At 41.8% G+C, this 27,690-nt stretch overlaps 1 protein-coding gene across 6 annotated transcripts; it reads right to left on the reverse strand.

Annotated features, from left to right (window-relative positions):
* Nucleotides 1-27,582, reverse strand: TNNT2 (troponin T2, cardiac type). 6 transcript variants are annotated; one of them, XM_033153067.1, is made up of 17 exons: nucleotides 27,393-27,581; nucleotides 18,136-18,183; nucleotides 16,830-16,840; nucleotides 16,712-16,729; nucleotides 13,849-13,917; nucleotides 12,327-12,356; nucleotides 11,536-11,557; nucleotides 10,219-10,279; nucleotides 9,986-10,102; nucleotides 9,428-9,505; nucleotides 8,641-8,751; nucleotides 8,254-8,363; nucleotides 6,463-6,553; nucleotides 4,896-4,936; nucleotides 3,710-3,750; nucleotides 1,701-1,706; nucleotides 313-337 (listed from the first exon to the last, which is right to left on the reverse strand). In XM_033153067.1, coding segments are annotated over exons 2-15 (798 nt in total). In that variant the 5' UTR covers nucleotides 18,174-18,183; nucleotides 27,393-27,581; the 3' UTR covers nucleotides 313-337; nucleotides 1,701-1,706; nucleotides 3,710-3,749. The 6 variants fall into 6 exon arrangements, with proteins under 6 accessions (XP_033008954.1, XP_033008953.1, XP_033008955.1 ...); XM_033153063.1 differs by lacking the exon at nucleotides 4,896-4,936 and having other exon boundaries at nucleotides 1-337; nucleotides 13,849-13,914; nucleotides 27,393-27,574; XM_033153062.1 differs by lacking the exon at nucleotides 4,896-4,936 and having other exon boundaries at nucleotides 1-337; nucleotides 27,393-27,574.
* Between the last annotated feature and the right edge of the window lie 108 nt (nucleotides 27,583-27,690).

Below are 27,690 nucleotides of genomic sequence, written 5' to 3' on the forward strand. Positions count from 1 at the left end.
TGGGTATTGCTGCATGATTTGATTTATTTACAGACACAGTATGCTTAACTTTGGTGACGCAGTCATTTTTTTCACACAGCAGTGTGTTTGTTCTGTGCCGTGACAGTGCTGCACACACACCTACAGTCATTCTACAGAGTGAAGCCATTGGAAGGTGGCTTGGTCTGAATAATCTGGAAGAGTTGGTGCATTCTTTTGGGCGACATTGGTTGGGATGCTGGATCAAAGGTTGGCCCACGCAGAAGTATCCTGCTCTGCCATCTCCACAGGCTGGGCACAAACCATCTCTCACTTCCACCGGCCACCAACCACAGGCTTCCCACGGGCAGCCTTTGAGCTGTTGGGGAAGCAGAGAAGCAAATGAGGTATTTCAGGCATCAGTGAGGTCAAAGCAAAAGGCAGAGGCGAGGGAGAAGGGAAGTGTCCACTTTTACAGTCGAACAGCACTGTGGGGGTATTTATTGCACAGGGATATTTGGAGGTCACTCATTCAGTGGCATCCACACAGATCCCAACTTGGTTCTTTGGCGAGTGTGTCCACATGACATGTGCGGTCCACATGAAGAAAATGCAATGTGAGCATAACTCATGCAAGGTTGCTGTGTTTCTACACCCTAAGCAGTGAGCTGGGAGCCCAAGATGTGGAATCCTGAACAAACTTCATCTTGTGCCTTTACAGGTATATCTGTTTCTCAGACTTAAAGCTTGGGTAGAACTGGTTCTTTCTCTCCAGGGAACACTGAGAATTGTATTCTGGGAGCAGGTAAGGGCTTGAGAATTCTTCTACAGCAAGGATGGGGAACCTGTGGCCAGCACAAGACTATACCCTACAGGCCACAGAATGTTTTAGATTTTCCTCCCTCTGGGTGGAAAGAGTGGTCTTGGAGAGGAAGTTCTGGCCTCATAAGTCCCCTACTTCTGTTGTGGAAGCCTCTGTGCCATTTGCCTTGCTGACATCAGAATCCCAACATCAGTAGAGGCATTCACCTTAAGATATAAGCTTGGCATGTGCCTTACGATAGAGGGCTATTTCTTCCTATATAGAAGGGATAGCCAGTGTGATGCTCTTCAGATGTGATTGGCCTATACACCTCCCATCTTCCCTGTTGGCCCTGCTGGTTTATAAATTGGACACTTAATCTTATGTACACACTGAAAAGGGCAAGGTGTATACGAGAGCTGGATTTCAAAAATATTGAGGGGTATACATACAGTCTCTCTCTCTCTCTCTCTCTCTCTCTCTCTCTCTCTCCATATATATATATATATATATATATATATATATATATATGCATAATTGCTAACATTTAGCATAAACATTTAGCATGACTGCACTTTGATATATCTAACTCCCAGGTACTAAAGCAAGTGTCCCTATCCAGCTACTTAAAGTAACACATATCCAACTAAATAAAATAAAAAATTCCTTCCAATAGCACCTTGGTCTACTGCACACAAAAGCTCATACCAAGAACAAATTTAGTTGGTCTCTAAGGTGCTACTGGAAGGAATTTTTTATTTTATTTTGTTTTGACTATAGCAGACCAACACGGCTACCTACCTGTAACTGGAACATATCCAACTAAATTATCCCTGATACAGAAATCCAGGGCCTAACTTGGAACATAAAGTCATTTGCCTTCATTACATGCACTGCAAGCCACCACAGCACACCATAAAGGACACAACATGCTACTCACCCTTTCCTGAAGCAGGTTAGGAGGGAATAAAAGAAGAAATATGGTGTGAGAAGCACGTAACATTCTTGACTAACCAGTTGGTGCACCTAAAAGGTCGCTAGAGAAGGAGGCATTCCTAATACAGGCTGCCATTTGTCTCTGGGCAAGTGGATTAAAAAGATGAATCTTCTGACAATTTTGCCTGCACAGCCACTCTGAAAGATGCCTACGCTACTTGTTCATGTAAAGTGGAAGAAGAATGTTCCATGTTGATCAGCATTGCTGTCAAGAATGCAGGTGATGATTCATTTCCTACTCTTTCAGCAGCTACGCACAGGACACCAAGCAAGTTCTTTAGCATCTCTCAGCCTCTGCTCTCCATCTGTGAACCATGGAGCCATGGAGACATGAAGCATGGAGAGAAATGGGTGACTGCACCGAACAATCCAACAGAGGTCCCCAATAATTTGTACAGACAGAGAAGTCAGATTCATACATGCTGAAAGGAGATGAGCTGATGTAAGGAAAGAGGATGAATGCCCCAGCTCTCAATAAGTGGATGATGGTAAATGGACAGCTTAGCTACTGCACTATGCCAAACTATTTCCTAAATGGTGTTCATAGACATATCCTTAGAAGGGGAAATGCTGTGAAGGAGTGAATAAAACGATGACCCCAAAGTGGTGAGGAAGTGATGGAGTTCAGAGATCAGAACAAACCAACGAAGCAGGTGTGCAAGAGGCATGCAAGGGAAGAAATAACTTGGAGGGGCCTGGTGAGAAATGTGGCTGAAACAGAAAACCAGGAAAGAACTTTAGGTGAAAGAAGCAAATGAAGAAAAGCACATCCACAACACACCATACACCTAAGGCACAGCTACAATTCCCAGCACATAATAATAATAATAATAATAATAATAATAATAATAATAATTATTATTATTATTTATTCATACCCCGCCCATCTGGCTGGGTTTCCCCAGCTACTCTGGGCAGCTTCCAAAAAAAGATTAAAATACAATAATTCATCAAATATTGAAAACTTCCCTAAACAGGGCTGCCTTCAGATGTCTTCTAAAAGTCAGATAGTTGTTTATTTCTTTGACATCTGATGGGAGGGCATTCCACTGGGTGGGTGCCACTACCAAGAAGGCCCTCTGCCTTAAGCAACTACAGCTCCCAGGATCCTTTTGGGGAAGTCATGTGCTTTAAATATGTGCTGGATGTGATTTAAATGTATGGTGTGAATCTGCCCTGACAAAGTATGGCACAGTTAGCAAAGCGTGCTAAGCTCCCTGAACACCAATGAGGGTCTCTTTCTACAGCCATCCAAGTGTCTGGTGGCCAGTGAAGACCCTGTGCATGTTGGTTCCAAGCCTGAAGTGAGCCTGACCTGGCCTAGATCAGCCTCACCCAACCTGGTGCCCTCTAGATATTTTGGTCTTTTGCTTTAAATGTATGATGTGGATGTGACTCTGGTCTGAAAGGTGGATTGGAAGGGAAAGTGGTAAAAAGTGGTGAGAATGAAATGACAGAATCAAGCAACAAGGAGGGGTGAAATAAAGGGTGTGAAATGGGAGGTGGGAGGCAGTAAAAGCAGTGGCTAGCTGAAATGAGGACTAAAGAAAGAAAACAAGAAAAGGTGGTGATAAAGCAAGGTTGCTGTTTCTTAAATGGAATCTAACAGTATCAATCCTGTGAATAGCCGGAAGTGCTCGATCCAAGATTCTTGAACACAAAGGCATAGCCTATTATTACAGCAGCAGGCTTTCTAGAGCAAAAAGAAGCCAAGAACTGAAAAGAGAAGGGCTGACAAATACTAATGACAAAGAAAATGAAAGGAGGAATAGCAGGAAGTTAAGAACGGAAGCAAAACACAAACAAAATCCTGAAAACTCCAACAAGTATTTTACAGAAGGGAAGGGTGTAAGTGGTGCATCTGTAAAAAAAGTAAAAAGTAAAAAGTGGGGGGTTGTGAAAGATCTAATGGGAATGCTGGATACTATGAACCTGGATGACCTGAGTACTTACACCTTTTGATGATCACTAATGCGGTTCCGTAGAACATTAATCTGCAAGAGAAATAGACAGGAGGTGAAGCTACATGGCAATACTTCACCATGCGGGGATCAAGAGGGCCACTGTGTGAAGACAGCAAGAAAAGAAGTTTAAGCATGGGTTGGTTATATCACACACAGTACTCATCAGGGCTGTGTGATGGGTAAAGAATCCCTCTAATTGTTGGAATTTCCATAGGTAAAGACTGGGAGTCAGAAAGGACAGCGGATCTGTTTGTCCATACTATCTAATGTGATATTTAGAAGTTTTTCTCTGCCACGAAATATTATTGCCACACTACATGGAAGCATTACAAATCCAGGCAGCTGAAATTAATTTTGGCATGGTTGGTGGAAGGAACTCACTGGAACCCAGTCGAAACTCACTGGAACCAGTTCCAGCACCTCTCAGGTGGGTGTGATTGCCATTACAAGAGAACAAGGGAGGTGTTCGTGGTGAGTTCGGGCACCTCTTTTTCTAGAAAAATAGCCCTGGGAGGGACTGAGAACAAAGGCTGCTCTCCAGCATCCTTGAAGGCTTCAGGTGAGTTTTCAGGATACTTCTTCAAAGATTTCCCATCATGATCTTGACCAGTTACAGAATCTTCTAGAAATATCCACTTTTCTACAGTTAGTAGGTGTTTGGAAGCAATGCTGTGCCATTTGTAGCAATTCCTGGACTTGGTGCTTCTTTCAAAGCATCTCTAACATTTGGTATATGTTGAGCATTACGTGTTGTTCTCTGCACAAATGTGCCCTGCTCATGAAGTTCACAAAGCAGGATAAATACAATAAAAATAATGCCAGAGGGATACCATGTCAAACAGCAAATCCATATGGATAACTAGTAATGGAGTTTTTGTTTAGTTAAGGTGCCAAGCAGCTCCAGCTTCTGGTGTAAGGATCCAAAGCAGAGGAGAACGGTTCCTAAGGTGCCTCCAAATACTTACCCCTTTCAGAGGATCTGGCTGAAAAGACAAATGGCTGATCCCAGAAATCTTTGCAAGCTAAGCAGGGCAAACATGCAAGACAATGAAATACCATCTTGAGAAGATGCTGACATGGACCGATCTTCACTGGGCCCCACTTAGCTCCACACGTTTTATCATTCATCACAGCACTGTCATTAGCAAAGTGGGGTGGGGACAGGCCATACTTACTACTTGCTTAACTCATCGCAGCGTGCAGTGAGTATGGAAATCTGGTTAGGGTTAGAGAAGGGAGATTATTATAGATGTGAAAGCCCCTGCAAAGGGAAAATTAACAAAAAGAAGGCAGTGATCCTGAGAAAGCAGTACTCAGTACGAGATGCCAAATTATAGGTGAGGTCAAGTGCATCCTATATACTAATAGCAAACTCGTCATTTGGTTGCTGATCGTCTGTTGCCAAAACGACACCATCCGAGCACAAAATGAAGATATCAGCAGGCCTGGGGAAATGCCAAGGTTTGCAGAAATCCACACAACCCCATCATTGAAACCCTGAAAGGGGAATGCCTAGATGAAGCATTCTTCTGCCCCCGCCCTCAAAGAAATGGCAGCTTCTGGAGGGGAGGTAGTAGAAAGAGGGGGGAAATCAGAAATACTCCAGAACTAAGTAAGTCTGGGGCATTTTGGTAAAAGAAAGCAACCAAATGGCAACTGCCAGGAGAAGCATCACTGCCACTAATGAGACACCCACTCCCCAAAAGAAAAATAATGTCACTGCTGCCACCTCCCCCTGCCATTCAGGAAGCCCCCACCACTGGTGAATGTTTCAGACAATTTCACTTTCCAATATGCCCCGTGATTTCATTCCCCCATCTTACCCTCAGAATTTCAAGTCAAAAGTTTGAAAATTTGCATTTTAGGCTTAACCCTAGCTTGAATGTGATGTTAGTGAAAGAGACAGGTAGTATGAGCTGTGGTGTATTTAGTTCTAGTGCAGATTAATTAAGCGGCTGCAACAATACTTAACTAGACTCAATAAGCTTCTAGGCAGGTGAGTGATCACAAAGCACTTACAAATGTGGTCTTCAGGGTAGAAATATTTGTTGGTCAAATTGAAATGGGCCAGGTTGGCTTTGGCACAGTATTGCAGCTTATGGTGTGGCTTGTGGTGTCCTTCAATGTCTGGCAAGACTAGCCAGGACTTTCACAGACCTAGACTGATGCTACTTCATCATCCATAAAGCTACATCCATTTGAAGCAGAAAAGTGCCAAACTCCACTCATTTAATGAGCCATTTGGCTCTGATTTCTGAAGTAGGTTCCAAAGGGAGATGAAGTTCAGTGAGACAAGTATGATCAAATGACATACCTGTGGTTTTTCTAAGCAAGAAGGAAAAGAGGAGGCAAAGCATGACAAGTATCAACTAAAACTGCGTTGAATGTTTGCCCATTTCAATTTTCAAGGTGAAAGTAACACTTTCAAAGAAGGAAAAACGTTTCCTGAAAAGCTCCCATGATGAAAATGTTCACATTCCCCTTCCTCTTCAATCTGCTGCTGCTTCAGTGCCATATTCTCCTTATAATCACCAATCAAATTTAGCCACAAAGTGAGGGCAAATGAAGCAGCTGTCAGAAAGCATTGCTCTTCCTCTCAATGAAGGGGGTTTTTTTGTCTCAAAAATTACTCTGAGAGCAATTGTTTTTTGGATGCTGCTGAAATTTCTTGCAAAAAGCACCCATCCTTTCAGAAAGCAGGGCTGTAAAAGGTAAGATATTTCAACAGATGTGCAGACTCACCTCATATTTCTGCCTCTTGAACTTTTCCTGCAAGTCAAATTTCTCAGCTTCTAGGTCATGGATATTCTGCCACAGTTCCTTTGCCTTTTCCCTGTTATGAGAACATGCAGCATCAATCATTGTGGTTGCCAGTGCTTATATATGCACACAGGAACATGCAATGTGAGCATGTTCCTCCAGAGTAGGAAAGTAAGCTGAACGTAAGAATGAGAATCTTAGGTATACAACATTGTGCATGTGAATATGCACAGGCATAAAAATTGTGTGCATATTCTTTATTATGTGGGAGTTGTATGTGGTCCATGAGTGTGAACATATGGTATACGTATGGTGTGTGTGTGTGTGTGTGTGTGTGTGTGTGTGTGTGTGAGAGAGAGAGAGAGAGAGAGAGAGAGAGAGAGAGAGAGAGAGAGATTGAGATTCATAATGTGAATAAAAATGTCTGTATGTTTTAGCCTGTGAATATGAGTATACATAACATTTATAGCTTCAGCCAGAATGTTTCCTAAATTATTGAAAGTCCCAGTTATCAACCTTTCAACCCATTCATGTCTTTATCTTTAACTTGTGCTTAAATTTACATCACACGTTTTAGTATATTCCTACTTTACAAGTACCTATGCTGATGCTTTTGCCACAACTGGGCCTTCTCCCAAGTGTGGGACAACCTGGGCACAAGTGAAGCAGTGGCCCTCTTCAGACATTACTACATTGAGGGAGCACATGAGTAGAGAGAGATTGCAGGAATACACCTTTAGCCCCACTCCCCACACAAGTCCTCTGGCTCTTGGTGTGCTTACAATGGACGCCTGCTATGGGTAATCTTATGTACCAGTGAAGGCTCTCTCTGCCTATCTTCCCTCTTTAGGTGGTAATGCCTGAATAGGACTAATGTGCATCACCGAACCACGCAACCAGATTTTTTTCTATTATTGCAGCATGAGGATTAGGGCATTTTTGACTGGGGTTCTGATTGAAATCATGCCCAGCCTGTAGGTTTTTTTTAATTCCTGGATGTGGCTGCAAGTCACACAGCTGATGTAACATGTAGTCAAGCCTTTGATCTACCTGAGGTTTCATACTGCATCACCTCCAATATGTTTCCATGTGCTTATTGCACCCTCTAGTGTTCTGGCTCCCTCCTTTTCATTTGAGTCTGTCTGCTTAAACTCAAATGCAGGTAGCATTTGGAAACAGTGTGTGATAATTGGATGAGCAAACATTAGGATAATTTAACAGCCCCTTATGGCTTCCTGACTTGTAACCATGGGGTATAATACCTTCTGCTACCATTTAATGCATGTTATGGGCAGTTAACACTTCCAAGGAGTGATGGACTAAGAAGCAAGGGGAACATTGTCACATGCGTCCTAACTGTGCCCTATAGTACTATAGTAATAGCCAAGCCAGCATTGCATTGTGTCCACATAACCCCAAATATGGAGAACAGCATAGCACACAATGCATGCTGTAACTGTAGGATTGTGGCAAATCTTACGATGCTTCAGGAGCTGTCTTATGTCAAGGTGACTGTGTACTTTAGCCTGGAAAAGCTTGTTCTGATCCAATAATTATGGATGTTATTTTCATTTAAAAACAAAAGTCTGTATGTTAAATGCAAAGAACGCATTTAAAGTCATGTCTAGTTTGGCCCTCTGAGAGACCACAAATCACAACTATGGGGAAAGTGGCAGGTAGAAGACTGTTTTTCATCTAATTTCTTCATCATGAAGGAAATAGGTCCCTACTGAGCCTCTGGGTGCTGCCCACAGAATCAGCTTCCCTTCTTACTTCAATTTGTCTTCATTCAAGTGATCGATGGTCAAAGGTTTTCGACGCTCGCTGAGGATCTTTTTCTTCTTCTCCCGCTCCGTCTGTTTTTTCCCACTTTTCTTCTCTGTCTAAAAAACACACCAAACAAACAGTTTTTGAGTGGCATCAGAGTTCATCAGCCCAGTTCATCAGACAAGTACATGGACTATGAATGCAGAGGATATAAGTACACATAGATTAAAACTAAGACTAAAAAGCTCCTGATACACTCTCATTGTACCTTTACCAGTCTCTATTTGAGCTATTTGGGCATACAACATGTAGGTGAGTAGACACCCAGACAGGAAATTCTGTCCCCAGATGTGGGTTTCAGTTTCTGGAAGAACACTCAGGCTAGATAGGTACCTTCTGTAGGTAGCCTCCAAAATGGAGCATGTTGGAGAAAGCCTTCTTCTTCCTGGCATCCTCTTCAGCCCTCTTCCTATTTTCTTCTTCCTCTTTCCGGGCTTTCTCTTCCTGCCACAGCCAAAATGACAAAGAGGTTTCAGAATGGCAGATAGTTAAATAGAATCTGTCTACAGCAGGAGTGACTAACCAGTGGGCCTCCAAATGCCACCATCATCCCAGCCAGGAACGACAGGAGTTTGAGTCAAACAACAGCATCTGGAGGTCCACAGGCTCTGCATTCCTGGTCTACAGGGATATCAAATGGAAATTTGTTTAGGAGACTGGATGGACACAAATCAGACAGGATGGGTTCTGTTCCCCAGTCCCGGTTAGTAAGCAAGCTCATTAGCCAATTTCAGATCAGTTCCTCCTTGTTTTTCTGCACTTGGAGAAAGGGAACACTTAGAAAAATAAGTAAAAGCTGGTGGTGCTTCCATTATAAACTGAGCAATTCTAGTCTGGTTTTGGTCTGTTATGCATAAAGCCTATGTCAGTGATTCCCTGCATTTCCAAGGCTTTGGGTTCACTGGTTGACCAGGGATGATGGGCTCATATTACTGCTTGAGTATAACTCTTACATGAGCAGCTAAGTGGAAAATTTGTCCCATGCATAAATGGGGGTTTGCAACAACAACAACAACAACAACAACAACAACAACAACAACAACAACAACAACAACAACCATACTCAAAAAGGCATTGAAGTGACTTTTTGCTTTGGACTTCGTGTTTTGGGTATACTCACAGCGAAGCGGGCCTGACGTTCCTTCTCTCGCTCACTGCGGATCCGTTGCTGTTCAGCTCGTTCTGCTCGCCGCTGCTCCTATAGGAGGAAATCAGCCCAGCACCTGTTCAGGGAGGAGGCCTGGTATACTCTGATGAATGCCCTCCACCTTCACTCTGAACACAGGCAGCCTGGCCTGAGGCAGTCACAGTTGAGGCTGAAACTATAACACTATTGAAAATGCTGGACACTGGACATTTTGCCACCTGAGCATCCAAATGATACCTCCCATGGTAAAAAATATAACATTATGGCTACCTATTGCACCCATGTTAGCTCATACTTCTAGATCAGCCTCTAAAACTGGAGTTTTAAAATAGTCCAGAATATAGTTTTGGGGTCTAGACAATAAATATCCTACCATTTCATTAATTATATTGTGAATGTGCATTTTTAAGCATTCCCGGAATATGTGTGGGATGTCTGTCTTTGGGGCTCTGCATCACTGACAAGTGGCTTTAGGATGTGAATGAAACATTAACACTCTTAAGTCCTCTCTTCTTTTTGGACGAGACATACTATTCTGTCCTTGAGGAATATCAGCTCTTCCTCCTCTTTCTTCCGGTTCTCAAAGTGGGCCTCAATCAGGGTTTGCAGCTCATTCAGATCCTTCTCCATTCTCTTGCGGTGAATGTCCTGCAAAGCAGAAAAGACAATATGAGGGTTTGGTATGTCAGAGAGAGAGAGAGAGAGAGAGAGAGAGAGAGAGAAGGAAACAGCTTGATGAGATGATGATGATGGCTAATACTCACATCAAAGTCCACTCTCTCCCCATCAGGGATCTTTGGAGGCACCAAATTTGGCATAAAGAGCCTGAAATTGGAGGGGGGGATAAAGAGGTAAACCACTAGTACAGCAACACCTGAAGTCTCATTTCTTTATCAGGGTTGGCTGACATTATTGATCTCCTACATGAATCCATGCTTAACCTCATTGATTTCAAAGAGGTCTGTCTCTGGGTTCCAAGTAAATCTGGCCAAGACAATATAGAAAACACAGAATCATATAATTGTAGAGTTGGAAGGGACCACAGGGATCATCTAGTCCAACCCCCTGCAATGCAGGAATCTTCTGCCCAATGTGGGGCTCAAACCCATGGCCCTGAGATTAAGAATATGCCTAGAAACCAGTGACAAATGGAAGTGGATGAGTCCATAGATGGCATAGATGGAAGATATAATCATTTTAAAAACAACAACAACCTGACACTACAACACTAAATGCAAGGTAAAGGGGGGGAACCCTAAGCATCTTATATCCATATATGTGTCCAGTAGTCTAATAACTAGATAGCCCCATCAAATCAGAAAAGACCCTCTACAGAATGATAAATGGTGAAACTTCAATTCCTAACAATGAAAATCTGGGAGGGAGCAGCTAACCTTACACTAACCTGTCTTAGAACTCACTCTGCACATTTTATTTAAACTAGATGTCAAACTGAACGTAGTTCCAAGCTGAGGGAACAATTTATAGCTTTTTGGAGGGCGCCATATGGAATGCCATACTGGTTGCTGAGCTTTTTACACTGGCCGCAGCTGTCACAGTAGTCTTAAGTTTCCTTGATTTGACTTATATGAGCCACTGAACAGCTGTAATAACTTCATCACTGGGCAAGCTGGGGTGGAAATGTTGATCTTGAGATAGTGTCACATCACTTTGCCTGCTGCATTTAGCAGTGTCTCTGCATTTGTGGGCAACTCTTTTTTTTTAATCTAGATAATTTTGTACCACCCAAAGAGACCATGTATTGGCTTTTTTGAAATTTCAGTGCTGCTGTTGTTTAAAAAGATTTTATTAACAGTGCAATCCTGTGCATGTTTATTTGGAAGTACAGTTTACCATGCTCGGCAGGACTCACTTCCAGGTAAATGTGCACCATGTTACAAATCCGCCATAAATTGCATTTTTAGGAAGCCAATAATATAATATGTCAAACGTTGACATCTCTCTATTTTTCTTCAGTTGTGCTTGTACTGACCATCTCCTTTCCCCCTTCCATACAACTGCTCCTGCCTCAACAACTGCCTGCTAACCATAACATCAAAATCCACTTTACTTATACTTACTTGGGCCTAGGCTTTGATTCTCCTGCAAGAAACCAAATGAACATTTAAAGAGTTGCCAAACATTTACCTTCTCCCTTTGTAGATAATTTGAAGAGACAGGCCTACTGACTCCCTTAAGGCTTATATGGGTTGTTTCTGCTCCCCAATCCTCCCACTGCTCATCTCTCATCTCCCCCTGTACTTTTTCATGTGAGATACTTCATTGAATAAAGACTTGGATAGATTATTTTTTGGTTTGTCTGTGTGCGTGTGTTTCAGAGTTAAAGGCACATTCCTAACTCTTGAGCTGCAGGGAAATGCAGATCTCTCCTTTCTAGTTCCTGCCTCGGTTTCTCGGGCTGATTGACGTGGGTTTTGTGCGCTTGTCCAACAAACCTGCTTCCAAAAAAATTAAAAATGGACTTATTCAAGTAAAGAAAATGATGGGGGAATGCTCTCAAAATTGCAACAGTTGCTTGATGGGACATTGTATGACTTCTGTCCCATTTTAACATACACTTGTGAATTGGTTTTTCATATATCAGCATTAATTGGTTTTTTATATATCAGCATTAAGATCTGTATATTTACATTTTATCACAATATATGCATTTCCTTCTGGTATTTTCTTTGAGCTGAGAGCACTATTGCAAATTTGGGAGAGATGCAAAATCCAAAGGATAACTGCTTCCCCACCTGCGCGTTCATCCAGGAAGTGCAGATCAGATCAGTTTACTTTGAATTTTATAGAAACTGAACTCCTCAAGCATCCCAGCACATATACTGGGCCACGGTGCACACTTTTCATTTACCTTCTGGTTCTTTAGCTTGTTCTTCTTGTTCTATTTTAAAAGGGGAGCAAAGAATTTTGATTAGAGATGTACCACGCCAGTGCAGTTGTGTCTAGAATCCCCACACTCCCTGATACATTTATTTCCTCTAAGCTGTGATTACAGCATTCCCAGCATGCTTCATAGTTCATTCACCCATTGCTGGGAGAGTTTACATTGCCGGCATTCTGGTATTTGGTGATCAGAGAGACAGGCGTCCCCTCTTTTGCATTTTTCACAAGACCAGAAGCGACAGGACAGATGATGATGTAATGTCAGTGTTATGAACACCAGAACAGTTAGACTCACCAAAGAAGGTGGCTTTAATCAGTAAAATTCTGGCAATAGGTGTTGGTGATACATTATTTTCCCTGAAAATGTTACAGGTTTCCCTCCCTTTATAGTCAGAGGGGGAAAGCAGAAGTACTACTACTATCAGTAAAGAGTGCCAGATGCTTTGTTTCCCTCTCCACAGTAGAAAAAATATATATTTGTTTATGGGATGTAATGATTGCTGATGTCACCAAAGCATGGGGGGCATTCCCTAAAGCTATGATGTTCCTTAACATAGGTGTGTTTTTTTAGGGGGGGCATATCTGCACAGAGGGAGGGGTTTCTCTGCAAGTGCAAGGCTGACCATTTGCCAAAAACAGATTATCTTCCTGTGCCATCAGCTTTCCTTTACTGCCCATGCTGGTAAAGTATTAAGAAGGAGAATGCAGAGACTCATAGAGGGATGGAACATTGTTATAGAAGATTCATTACTCAAGAAACATACACCATGTACAAGGGACCAACCACTAGGCATGCAGCGGATTTGTCAATTTGCATTCTCTCAATTTTTCATTTTCCCATTCAGTTCTCCACATTTCTGCAACAATTTGCAGATTTCTTTAAAAATTGCCAGCACATTTCCCCTAATAAGCACGTGTTTGTACATTTTTGCAAGCAATTTCCCCCAATGTAATGAACCAAATTCAACTAGTGCAAAGAGGCTTTCACCCCACTCTTCCAAAACTGCTCTGGGGAGTCAGAACTCCCCAAACAGTGTACAGCTTGTGCTGACAGAAAGATCTCCTTAGTGCTATGTTGAGTACATTTTTTTGTATGTTAACTTCATGAATATATTCATTTTTATGCACACTTTCTTCTAATATATGCATTTCTTGTAAGCACTATTTGCTTGGTGAAACACAGTGAAAAATTCAGTTCACTGTGAATTTTGAAGGCTTGTGGTGTTTTGGTTCTCATAGCATTTCAAACAGTGGGGATTGTGTAAGTTCACCTTTATTTGCAAACTGAATTAATTTTATCCCCTATTCTTATTATAATTTTTCTACTTTTACTTTTTTACACTCCCCCACCCCATGACAAATGTGCTCTGAGATCACAGCTTAACCAAAACAATGCTGCTGAATTTTTATTCAGTGAAGGGTTCTACCTGAAAAGGACCCTCCATCACAATGCTTGTATTGGCCAGAGATGTTTCACCAGAACATCATACCTTCTGCCCTAGGTTCATCTCCATCTTCCTTGACTTCTTCAGCTTGTTCTTGTTCTTGTTCTTGTTCTTCTTGTTCTAAGGAAGAAAACAGCAGGATGACATTAACAGATCTGAGAATTTTCATTGTTGGCCTACACAAAATTCTGCTTGAGGTAATAATGAATCCTAACCATTGGGACGTTGGTCAGAGAAGAAGGGTGGGGGAAAGAAAGATAGCAAATTTCTAGAACATGGCTAAATGACAAGTGATAACTCAGGACTGCCATCTTAAATTGAACACATTGTGGTTCAATTTAATGATGTTCAGTTATGTTTCTGGTGTGGGAAGTAGGGTTTGAAATGAGCTTCATTGGTCCTCAACATGATACACACCTCAGATGTAGAGGCAGGTTATTATTCAAGGTGCACACTCCTGGTCCATCACAATAATGTTAAATGCAGAGCAACAAAGAAGAAAGGGCAACCAAAATGGTCAGAGGTTTAGAGCACCTTTCCCTACAGAGAAAAGCTGAGCATTTGGGGCTTTTTAGTTTATAAAACAGATAACTAAAGAGGTGAGATGTGGTAGGAGCTTATGCGGTGATACATGGTGTGAAGAAAGTGGATCGATGGCAGGGTTCTTCCATCATACCAGAAATCAGAGTCACCTTGTAAAATTGGAGAAATGAAAGTCTTCACACACACCACACAATTTACTTATGGATTTTGATCCCACAGGATATGATGGAATCTCATTTAGTGGCTCTCAGAAACATCTCCTTTTAAATATCAGATATGGTAATGGTGCAAAAGGAGTCAGTCAGAAATTGTCTTGCCACCCACAGAGGTTACCTTCTGGTACCCAAATCTGAATGATGCTATTATATAAGCACTAGACATTTGGGGTTTTTTGTATTAAACCAACACATTGTGGAGGGGAGTAGGAATGAGCCAACTTGCCACATGTGATTTTGAACATAAGCCATAAACCTGCATAGGCTACATAATATCAATACTACAAACATATATAGACTTTTAGATTGCTTTATAATCCTGGCTTCCCCCAAAGAATCCTGGAAACTGTATTTTGGGGAGATGCTGAGAATTCTCTGGGAGAGATCTCGAGCCCCTCCTTCCAAAACTACAATTTCCAGGGCTCTTTCGGAGGAGGGAATTAAACAGCTCTCCAAAATGGTATGGCCTTTGACTGATGCACACAGGACATAAATGCTTATGATTCCCATGCACAATAGGTCAGTAGGTATTCTGCCTGTGTGTCATTGGCAAGCAGCAGCAGAGTGAAATGTAAAGAAATGTTCTACTACCGTCTTCCACCTCTATCCATTCTTCCTCTTCTTAACCAGGGCAAGCAGGGGGGGTTGAGAGGGAATAAGCAGAAAAGGTTAGCAAGGGATCAAAGAAAGCTGTGGCTTCAAGCTAGAGCATCTATAGGCGAAACGGCTCTCTTGCATTCTGATCTTTGCTTTGCATTTGTGTACACACCTAGTTTTCAGGTGCCAAGCAATTGTGAAGTCAAGCATTTGCCAAGTTCAATAAGATATTAAGGCCTGGAACATTCAGAACACCCACATATCCATGCACACACAGAGGCAGTAATTATGCCCTCATACGAAAGCATAGAAGAGGAGGTGTGCTTGTAAAAATAAATAAATGCAAAGACACATTGATCAGCTTCTAGTGATACTATGCAAGCAGCAGAAAGCTCATTTCAGACTGAGTTGCCCATTTATCAGTGTCAGTCCCGTTGGCACTGAAATACTCTACCTGGGTTCCTAAAATAGTAGATTAAGTTACCCTGCACCAAATGGGTGCCCTCAAGATCCAAAATTCCCATTAGCCCCAGCCAATGGGTGAAAGTTGTAGTTCAAAACACCGAGTGGGCAACAGGTTGATGAAGGCTGGATTAAATGCTCATAACACACAATATTAGGCAAATACTCAGCCGTATTCAACCTACACTTTTCTGCGCTTTTTGGTATATCTGAGAAATCCACGATGCTATTTGGACAAATCTGCACTTTTACTTGTCCACATATTATTTGCTTTTTAAAATTATAATATTTTATTTTTATAATAATTAATATTTATTATAATTGCCAGGTTGAAATAATAGGGGGAAAGGCAAAGAAATCAAAACTTGCTGAAACAGAAAAGTTTTGTGGTTCAATAGATTTTATTAGTGGTTCAATAGATTTTTATTAACATATGGAAGAAAATACAAAGATTAGTATCAAATATCGAATATATTTTTATGAAAGATAAAATTCTAATCTAAATAAAAACAAAAGGAAGAAAATAAAATAATATAAAATAATATATAAGGGATTTTTCATCTGTCATCTATAAATAGAAAATTCTTCAAAACACCCTCTCCAAGATAACACCCAACAATTCCACTTTCTATGTGTCAATATTTTCTTCAATCCTCAAACCCAGATATCATATGTTCATTTTCTTTTTCACACAAAAACTCTATAAGGAGTTTCCAATTGAAACAGAACCGTTTTATGATAGAACACTACCAAAGAAACAGAACCTCGTGTGACCAGGAGGTCCCCATAGCGGGTGCCACTTCTAAGCCACTACAGAAAACAAGCTCTCCCCCATATCACCACCAGCCCCATTTCAGATGATGGAGACGTGAGCAAACGTGCCTTCTCAGACAACGTAGCTACATGTCAATAGCTACACTAGCTACACTGAGAAACCTAATAGTTTTTCATATATATGTAAATAACAAAATTATGATACATATTAAGGTCTCCAATCCCATATTAGGTTTTTTTAATGACATGGTGTTATGACCCAATGGAACACATCACCTCCTCTAACCCTGACTCTTATAGTAACAATGGAAGCCTACCTTCTTCGACGCATTCTTCTGCATCAAGTCGGAAGAGAGGAAAAGAGAGAGCGTTATTAGAGCAGCGCAATGGTGGATTTGGAGAACATGTTTAATCTGACAGTTTTCATTCCCTTACCTTCCTGTTCCCTGTAAAGCAGAAGGGAAAACAGCTAGATTAGAATAATGGGTGGTTTGTAAAAAAATAGTAATAATAATAATAATAATAATAATAAGTGATTTTAGAACATGATCCATGGTCTCTGTCACATATTCTTTTGGGAAGAATGCACTACAATCAAGTTACAACTTACAATTTATGCCAACCTGTTACAGCAGAAACAGCGGAGAAGAGTAATGTCGCACAAAATTTCATGACGGAATAAATCTGCTGACTTTAAGATGCCGCAACAAAACACTTCTGTTTGTTCCACAATCAGGGTTTTTGTTTTTTGTTTGCTGAGTGGATTCTGCCCATATGGTGGCAGGAGTTCACATATATTTCCAAACCCCTGGAATAGATAAGCAGATACCTGGGGCCCTCTCACACCCCGCCTCATGCAATTAAAAGCTTGCTGTATTAAGGCACAGTTGGTTACATTTAAGTGAAGTGACATGCAGATCTAGGGCCAGCTTATTTTTCGGGGAGAGGACTGGAAGTAGCAGATTGACTATACGACATGCTTAGGCATGACTTCATTTTGTGCATCAGCTGGAGATGCAGCTCAAGTAACTGGAACAGGTGTTGATAAAAATGGAGGGCTTTTGCCAGAGCAGGAATGTGGCAGGCTCTGAAAGAGCATTTTTCAGTGCTCTCTCTTGGGTTAGTCCTTGCAGTTGGAAAATAAGAAGCTGATGAGTGAGCTATGGGAGCGTAGAAAACTGAGAAAGTCTGTGTGAGTGGGAGTAGCAGGGGATCAAAAAAGGTAGGAAGAATTTCCAAAATTACAGACATAACCAAGTCACAAGCCATCTATACCTCCCAGGCATTTATAGCTATATGGCTCTGACTGGTTCCTAATTAAATACTGTATCTACCGTCCATTTCTTCCGGTATCCAAAATCTTTAAATCCCAATAGCCTGTCATTCTATGCTTGGGTCAGGTTTCCAACATAAAGGTCCTTTTTCCTAAAGAATGGGTTCCCCAAATGCAACCTCCTTCTTGTATGTAAATAGTAGCATTTTACACAGCAGCATTCACTACCTAAACATCAGAGGGAAAGATAAATAAAATAAACAAAATATTTGCTATGGACCAGCACCCTAATCATTCAGAATGATTTCATGTTGTGATTTCTCTCCTCCCTGGACATGATTGTAGAAATATATGAATGGCACATCTGAATGACCACACAGCCACATAAATCAATGTGAGTGACAGAAAAGCAAGACACGTTTCTGTATATAGATGGGAAAGGAAAACATTGGAGAACCTAATACTTACTCTTCATATTCCTCAATGATCTCTTCGGTGTCTGACATTTTCAGTTACCTGTAATTTAATAAAGAAAAAGAAGCAGTGATACTTAAATAGGAATCACAGGCAGCTATTTTAAATAGCTATGACTCTCTCGGAGAACCAGCTGAAGGTGTGCCTTTTTACAATACCGATACTATCCAAGTGAGTTCCACTGCAACTTGCACCAGGATTGCTGTCTAGGGTTGCCATATTTTTTCTATTAAAAAAAAACCAGGACGCCCTCAGCTTTTTTTTTTTTTTTAAGGAAACCCCATAATTGTTAAACTTATTTTCCCCTGGAAATTCCCCCCAGATGTCAATTCCACCTTGGAAATCCCATGGGAAATCCAGACATTACGTATGGTATTTCACCCACATTCCCATCACACACACACACACATATTGCAGCGTTTGCTGAAATTAACAACACAGATTTAGTACAGATCTAGAGGTCTGAGGAACACAGGAAACTCTCTTCTGCTGAGCCATAGCATTGGTCCATCTAGCTATTAAACTCAGCATTACCTACACAGACTGGCAGTGGCTCACCAGGGTTTCGGGCAGGAATCTTTCCCAGCCGTATCTGGAGATGCCAGGGGTTGAAGCTGGGACCTTCTGCATGCAAAACATGTCACTGAGCTATGGCCCTTCACTTCACTGCAGTGTGGTAATACATACCCTTCCACATCTGGCAGATAAAAATTGCTGCACATGAGACAATACCTTATTGTACCACATTGTGCTCCTATGTGGTCTATTTACATCAGGGTTTCCCACAGAAGTCAGTACCGACCCCCTGGGGTTGAGGGGACTGTCCAGGGGATAAATAAAGATCTAAGGGTTGGAAAGAGCCATGGGGTGGGAAATAAGTTTACAAATTTAATTTGGGATTAGGGATTTCAAAAATCAAGGGGAACGGCATGGACATGGACAGAGTGTGTCTCCCTTGTCAGTGAAGAGCCTCTGTACTTATTACAATGATTCCACGATGCAACAGTATTCTCAGACCGTGTAGTTTTATTGTTTGTCATTATTGTTTTCACTTGCTTTACCTCCTTATTTTTTTTACATTTCATTACTCCTTGTAATGGTCATCATCATCATTTTATTTGTATGCCGCCTTTCCACAGTTAAAAACAATCCTCAAGGCGGCTTGCAACGTGACAAGATTTACATAATTACAAAAGTCATAAACAATAAATGAACCGCATTAAAAAATACAAAAGCAAATGGAAAACCGTTTCCACATAAATCTAAAATCTAAAACTAAGAATGCAGTATCAATATCACACTTTAAAATGACATAGGTAAAAAAAACCCATCATCATGGTGATGGATGATTAATCAATGTTTATTATATATTGATATTTCTTTACTCTATTTCGTTTAATAAATAGGGTATTGTCTTGGGGGCTTAGGGGGTCAATGCAGATGTTGACTTTTTGTATCATTATTTTAGATCTTGATTTATGTGGAAATACGGTAGTTCAGTTTTGGTAGTGTATTTTTTATTTTTCCTTTATTGCTTATGATTACTTTTGATATTCTGTAGTTATGTGTTTTTTTAATGTTGTAAGCCACCTTGAGCATTGTTTGGACTGTGGAAATGAAGCATGCAAATCCAAGTGTGTGTGTGTGTGTGTGTGTGTGTATTACATTTCTCAGAATTCAGGTTGAGGGTTGATGACAGATTTATAAGCTCATCAAGGGATCAATGAACTTAGAAGTTGGGGAACCCTGAATCGCAGGCACACCTCATTAAGCATTTCTAGAAACCACCTTCATTTAAAGAGCAAGAATGAAAAGACTTAAACCTTGCAGGACATTTTTTTTTAGTAGAACCCCAACATCTGCCAGCTGGAGCCTGGTGCAAAAAAAAAAAATGCACTTCAAAATTAAAAACTCTGAGCCCAGCAATTTGTTTTGAGTATCAGAAACGAATGGAGTACATAGCTTTTCTACACAAAATTCTACTCCTGGCTACCCCAAAGCTACTGCTAAACAACTGAGAGTCAGAAATCCTTGCAATTCAACTGCAGAACACATAGAGGTCTAGTAGTAGTTGCCAAACTACCCTCTATCTTGTGGGACACACTTTAATATTTAGATACCAGGGGTGTGTGCATTTTCAGCATGTCCTGGGGCTGCTTCACGTGACAAAAATTAAAATACCTTCATGTCACCAGTTACATGCATAGCTGACATGATGTAATAATGTGTGACCAGCCCATCCATGGATACAGCCACGGTGGTTTGACGGTGATTCATGCAGCCTCAAGAATTTGGAAGAGTGCCACCAGGACCACATGCATTGCTACCAGAACAAGGCTTCTGCAAATCGTGTCCAAAACGTGTTTCAAGCTGAGCCATCCCAAACTACTGGGCACTTTTTGATTGTAAAATATGCACAGTGATTAACAAAAACAAAATCTAATTACGCCACAAAATAAAGGCAAAAACAAATGACCTAGTTTTAATTATTCCCATTTTGTATGCCTTTCCTCATCATGTCTACTATCCCCAGAGTCCTTTGTGCAGCAATGAGGACTAGGAGTCTTTCAATTCACTGTTAGTTAGAAAAAGAAAGGCCAGAGATGAGAGAGGAGTGCACTGGCAGAGGAAGAAGGGGGCGGTAGGAGTGCATCACCCCCGGCAGCGTAATCCCAGTGGGGTTCCATCGCGGCTGCCTCCCCCACCTGCGCTGGGCACCCCGCCCCCAGGACACTCACCACGCCCCTTTGGGCGGTACACCACGCCCCCAGGATGCATGCAAGCCCTGCCCCCACCTCCTCTCTGCCCCCAGTGCCGGAGCATGAAGCTCTGCCACTGGAGGAGTGTTGAGTGACATGAGCTAGAAGGCTGGGAGGAGAGAGAGAGAGAGAGAGAGAGAGAGAGAGAGAGAGAGAGAGAGAGAGAGAGAGAGAGGCCTGATTTTTAGTTGATTCCAAGGCTGTGGCTATAGGGGAAGAAACACTATGGGGTGTTAATGCTGTAGGCTCAGGTCTTCTTTCCTGGTTTCTGGATTCCTTATATAGGCATTGCATCAGTCACTCAATGAAAGGTGTTAAATATTGCTGCACACCACTGTATCTCATTTCAAAGGAAACACGAACTCTGGGTAAGCACCTGGAACCAATGGAATCTCTCATTGCTCAGAGTTTGGAGTGGTGTGCAGCAATATTTAACACCTTTCATTGAGTGACTGATGCAATGCCTATATAAGGAATCCAGAAACCAGGAAAGAAGACTTAATTTTGTCTTAGGTGGCCATTTATGAAATGCTTTTGTTGATGTGGAAGGAAGGAAGGAAGGAAGGAAATTTTCAGCATTCTCACAAGAGTTTGAAGGCTGTAAAAGCTTCTTGGACCTCAAGTAATATACCTGTATAGTTGAATGAGAAAAGTGGTTGTTTTTTGCTCACTTCTAGTGTACTCTGTACATAGTCATTACATCATGACTTGTCTTTGGAGACAAAACGGTACTGACAAGAAGTGGAATGATTAAGCTTTTAGGAAAACAGCAGCGCCATCTATGCCTACAAGACACAATTTCTTGCTGGAAGCTGTTCCATCTTGGCTCAGATTTGGAAATGTTGACTTGCTGATATACTACAACAGAGTGGAGCCTCCATTCTCTTCCATGGCTCTGTTGCTTAGCAACGAAGTTCTCCTAAAATAGGTGGCAAGAGATTAGCAACAGCATCACCCAACACTGATAACCAAGAGCAAGCCCGATGTGAGATAGAGCAGGGTACACAGTGTTGAGAATTAGGCCCCTTTTCAAAGGAAGTAAGAGATATGTGGAGAGTGTCAGAAAGATAAGGAAATAAAAAAATTATCTGGAGTGGAAGGTTTTGAGGTTATCCCCTTTTCTGCTGCTCCCTTTTTATGAAGGGTAAATTCATTTGCTCTTTTCTTCCTTACATATCTTTAAAGGGGAAGTGATGGTGATAATATCATAGCTATATAGCTTAGCAGAATCCATTTATCTGTCTTTCTTATTTATTTATTTATTTATTTATTTATTTATTTATTTAGGTCTTTTTCATTTGTGTTTTTCTCTATATCAAGGAACAAGGACCTTAAAAAACAAGGACCTTAAACTAAAAGCGATAACCTCAGTTCCTGACCTAACAGATATTCTTTAGGCAATCTCCAAGGATGCTATTAAGGCTTCTAAACACATCTGCTAGGATTCCAGCTTTAGAAAATGGCAACTACAGAAAGCAGAGAGCGGGGAGAGGATTTAAATATCTAAAAGCCAAATCAGCTAGGTAAGGACATTGGTCACAGTCTAACCCAAGTTAAGCACTTTTCAGCCCCACTGGTTTCGGTGGGAGAGATTTAAGCTTGTACTTAACTGTCAAGCCCAGGGAGCACATATCTTTGACTGGGCCATGTCCCTTGGGTTTACTTTTGATAGAGCTGAGAAGCAAGGTCATAACTAGGGTGGGGGACTTGTTCAACTCTCCATTTAATATCTGTTTTAAAATAATGTTTCTAGTCCTGTTGAATGCAGAGTAAAGGAAGTAAATAGTGTAGCCATCCTTAGTATTTTTTCCTCATATGTGCTTCATATTACCTTAGCAATCTGGAGAGCAGTAGCGGCTGGGAAACAATTTTACCAAGACAGGAAGGACCACCACAGACACAATAATTGTCACACACAGGAGGAATAAGGATATACTTTGAATGGTTCTCCTATAGATTTATAAATCATTTAATGTGTCAAGACAAATGGATGTTGTTAATATTGCAGTTGTTGTATAGGGGATTATTTTGAATGGAATGGAATTGAGATGAATAAGATTTTGGAACGCAGAAACAAAGTAAATCATTAAACCATCAATTCTAGCATGGAGGAGGCCACCTAAATTATATAATTTGGCATCTGAATGATTGGGATTAGTAATTGTATTATAATTTGGCATTGTTATAATGAGGCTACCATTGGATTGTTGTAACTGAAAACTAATAAAAATTATTGTCAACATATTACTTTAGCAATCATTACAATAACCTTGTAAGGTAGACAACTTTACATTGATGCTGAGGGCCACAGCAGACATTGCTGTTTATATGTAGGGCATGGGTGGAGAGTGGGACCACATCGACCTCTCCAGACCCCATTGCTGCTGCTGTGCACCCTGCTTCCTGGGCATCCACATGTTCAACACAATCTTTACACAAGAGATGTCTATGCAAGACTGTCATGTGATCAGGAATCCAGATCACTCAGGGCTATGGAGTGCATGGAAACCTACACTTATTTCAGCTGTCTGTGCATATATAGATATCCCCTTAGCAGATATCACACCTGCACAAATGTTGAGGGGGTGGGGGTGTATGATGGGTGGGGTCTGGAAGCACAGACCAGGTCCCCATTCGCGCATTTAGCCCAAGACATGAACAGCAACATTCCCAAAGGTGTGGGGAGAGAATGGCTTGTTTATAAGGGCTGGTTCATACATGCAAGCTGAACCTCAAGTAGGGACCTGAAGTTCAAACACTGCAGGTGGAACATCACCAGCGCATTTCCTTGGAGTCAGTTCAGACATACAACTTCAAGGGATAAGAAATCCCAAAATGGTGCATTGCACAGACTTCTATGAACCCAGTGTAAATGACTTCATTCACCATAAAGTTCGTTTATACCTGTGCTGAGATACGAATGTGAGGACACTTATCTCTTAGCTAACCAAAGACAATACTAACATGGGGTGAGGGTGGCAAGTGCCTGCCCTTGACACCAGTGGCAGAGCAAGCCGATTGGTTGCCTGGGCATGGAAATATGTCCTGCGCCCTGCACCGAATGCCCTGAGCGTGCCCTGCGCAGGGGCGGGCCAGCTGGGGCAGGACATTCCATGGGACCTCCAAGGAGTCTGCCTGCCTCCTCCCACTCAGCCGCCCTACAGTTGGGGGGAGGCAGTGGGCGGACCTTTGGGCAGCACTGAGCCTGCAGGCGCCCAAGCCACCACATCACTCACAGGAGAGACTCTTGGCTCGGGCGCACTTCAGGACCCGCAGTGAGTGCCGCCTGGCAGTTTGTCACCGCCCTCAGTGGTGACACACGGGGCGGACCGCCCCCACTGCACCCCTTTCCTCTGCCCCTGCTTGACAAACAGCTTGACCCCACCCATCCCTCTTTTCTGTACTTCAAGGAAAGGTGTTTTTCAAATATTCCGAGTGCTTTTCCTTTCTGATCTTCAATCAATTATACTGGAGTAGAAATATATAAAGATAAGTGTTTGCACTGTGAACTTTGACCTTAAGAACACATTTGGAGATTCATGGAATTTGTGGCATTAAACCTGTCCTGGACACTAAATTCATGCACAATGGCAAGAGGGGATGAGGGGTGAGTGAATCCTAATCAAATAATTTCATTCTGCAGCTTAGGCTTTGTGGTTTTAAGGGTGCCTTTACAGTTTGGCATTCTCATCTATGCATTGTTGCATTTGCAAGACTAAAGATGGCTTGAGGATTGCCTCCCTGCAACAATCTAATTTCCCCCTTTTGTGCCCACCACAATGTTTTCTGTTCTGGTGCCATCACTGTAACCTTTGCTTGTAACCTCCTCTATAAGTGCTGTTATGTTTACAAAAGACTGAGATATCAAAGGGTGATGGGCATGGAAACTTGCCTTTAAGGAATCTCTTGGTTCCCTTCCCTTCCAAGAACAATTCATTAAGCCTGGATTCCAAGCTTTGTATCCATCACTAAAATAGAGGCCTCCATAATCCTCAGTAGAATTCCCAAGCCATTTCCCCCCTGAGTTTCATGTTTAAAGCCAGGTTCTTCCTGGGCTGCATGTTTCCACCTGACACTGTACATCAGTGTGAGCCTTGCCCGGACCTTGCCCAGTAGTCTTGGCTGCTCAAAACATTCCTGAGTCTCGGCAAAAGCTCTCAGCAAATCCAGCCTGCCCATTTCAAGTTTGAAGCAAATCCCCAAAGTTAAGTGAAACTGGAGGGGTTTGGTAGGGAGGTTCTGCACAGCGCTACAAATAACTCCCATGTGTCAGGCCATCTGTTCCCTGCCATACCTCCATGTTTCTCTTTTTTGCCTAGGGACAGAGCATCAAAGCATGCATTATTCGAGCCATGTACAACAGCTGTATGACAGCAAAATCAAGGATCCCAATGCCTCTGTTCAGAAAATGATTTTGCAAGAGATAAAAGGAGAAAAGCTGCAATAACATCTAAAGCACAACTTGACTTGGGAGTCTTGCACATGTTTGAATCTTACATGTATATTCAAATATCCTGTATATTACATGAGAGACTACTGCAAACAGAGATCCTTATTCCTCCATAGAGTGGTGATAACATTGGCTTCACTGCAAATTGTGATAACATTGGCTTCACAGCAAATGCTGGCTTATCTACAACATTATTGAGGAAAGAACACACACACACACACACACACACACACACACACACTGTATTGCAAAATGTAGATTTATCCAGAAGGTGCAAATCAGGCTAGTTTGCTTATAAATGCAGACCCAATGACATTCTCAAGCATCCCTACTCCAAGACCAGGCTAACTTTAACAATGATGAACCAGGCTCTACAGATAAAAAATAGGACACCTCATTGTCTAGATCAGGGATGGAGAACTAGCAGCACTCCAGATGTTGTTGTTGTTGGATTCCAACTCCCATCAACCCCAGCCAGTATGGCCCATGATCAGGAATGATGGGAGTTGTAGTCTGGCAACATCTGGAGGATCGCTAGTTCCCCACTCATGCTCTAGATGGAGGGGTGAATTCAAGAGAGTCATGCAGTCAAGATTATAAAAGGAGTCTGTGACACAGGCTATTAACAAAGCTGGCTCATACTGATGGGAATTGGAATCTAATAACATCTGGAGAGAGCCACATCTTCCCCATCCCTGACTTATTAGATGCTAACATGGGTTTTGAAGGTAAGGTATTTGTTGTTAGCTTCTACAGTCTTGGGTGGTTTGACTCCATTCCCTCCCTAGTTCCCTTTGAGCTGCCACAAGCAGATGCCCCCTCATTATCTTTCTAGGCATTTCAATCTCTCAGATACCCTATCCTCTCACCAGGTGCTAAGAAATGAATCCAGCATCTATTAAGCAGTGCAATCTTATATGCGTTTACTCTGCAGTAAGTCCCTCTGTGTTCACTGAGGCTGACTCCCTTGTAAATGTGTGTAGAATTGTAGCCCTAAAGCATGTAGGAATGCTTTCCACAGGTTCAGATTCTAAACAAGAGGACCAGGTGAATCCATATTGTATAACATTTTGATGAAACTTCAGATCTCACTTTAGACCCAACTATTTTAATAAAGCAAAACTCCTAGAAGCCCACATATGTTTACATTCAGCTGGGAATTTTTACCCACAAAGAATTAAATAGGCAAGTTATCAGCTGTGAACCGCAATGAACAAAATATGAATTTGCAAAAAAACTGAAACCACAATAAGATTTAATGAAAGGAACAGTAACTTTTCATTGATCTAATGCAACTCCAATTAAAAATGCCAAACTGTTTAGTTAAATATGAAGCCTACTTTAGTGAGGTTACAAACTGCATTCATGACATAGCTTTGTACTATGCTAAGGACTTTAAGGAAACTTGAAGGTGATTCAGAACACATATACATTTCTGCTACAACTATGAGCTCCCCCTGCTCAACTGTGTGCTGAGTGGTCTACAAAATTCCACCAGAGTTGCTTTTTACTGTCTGCTTTGCAAAAACAAAACCCCAAACACAGATCTAGTCATTGTCTAGATGCTACATTGATACCCGCCAAACCTAGGCCCCATTTTCTTTTTGTAAATGTGGCATTAGGCAAAACAGTTTTGCCCTGAATAACTCTATTATGCTTCTAGTTCTATCTCCTGAATTCTGTCTCCTGCTCATCCCTGTGCTTTCCATATGTATTTTATGCATGAACTGATGGATGTCCTGTTTTGCATTCCATCACCTCCCACCCTCCCACCTTCCAACGGCATATTTGCATGCAGGGCTTAATTCTTTCTTTCTCCATCCTGATGTAGAGCAGAGGGTAGCTTCTCTACAAGGAATTATTTGCTACGGGTGTTTGAAACCAGTAAGGATGTGGGGGCTCAGAAACTGTGCCCCCACTGAGAATGGGGGGGGGAAGGATTTTGTTCAGTTAATATCCTCTCTCCCGCAAGGTTTCATACAGACAATTCCCAGGTATATCCTATGCCCTGGCTAACTTAGAACTAAGCTTCAATCCCTTACCTCTTGTGCAGAGAACAGGTGAGAGTCCTTCCAGTGGAGACAAGGGCAGAGTCTGAGAAATGCAACTAAAAAGAGTGAGGCTTTAACAAGGCCACTCCACCCCAGGCTGCCACCCCCGGGCTGGATGCCTGATTGGAGGAATGCCAGCAGGGAACAGCTTGGAATGCTAAGCTTTGTTGCTATTTTGGCAGTGTCAGCTGAAGCCTCTTGTGCAACTCTTTTCTTCCCCTCCCCAGAGCCCATATAAGCCCTTGCTATTGTATGGCCTCAGAGAACTGCTATTTTAAACCCCAGATAC

This window comes from Lacerta agilis, chromosome 6, assembly GCF_009819535.1.
Source record: "Lacerta agilis isolate rLacAgi1 chromosome 6, rLacAgi1.pri, whole genome shotgun sequence".
Classification (NCBI taxonomy): domain Eukaryota; kingdom Metazoa; phylum Chordata; class Lepidosauria; order Squamata; family Lacertidae; genus Lacerta; species Lacerta agilis.

What these genes read in the sequence shown, in the direction of transcription:
- TNNT2 (XM_033153062.1), bottom strand. Translation starts at nt 18,173, where the DNA reads ATGTCAGACACCGAAGAGATCATTGAGGAATATGAAGA. An exon ending in AACGTCAGGCCCGCTTCGCT is followed by an intron (nt 8,752 to 9,427) that starts GTGAGTATACCC and finishes TGGCTGTGGCAG; the next exon opens with GAAGAGAAAGCCCGGAAAGA. An exon ending in TCAAGAGGCAGAAATATGAG is followed by an intron (nt 3,751 to 6,462) that starts GTGAGTCTGCAC and finishes TTTCTCTTGCAG; the next exon opens with ATTAATGTTCTACGGAACCG.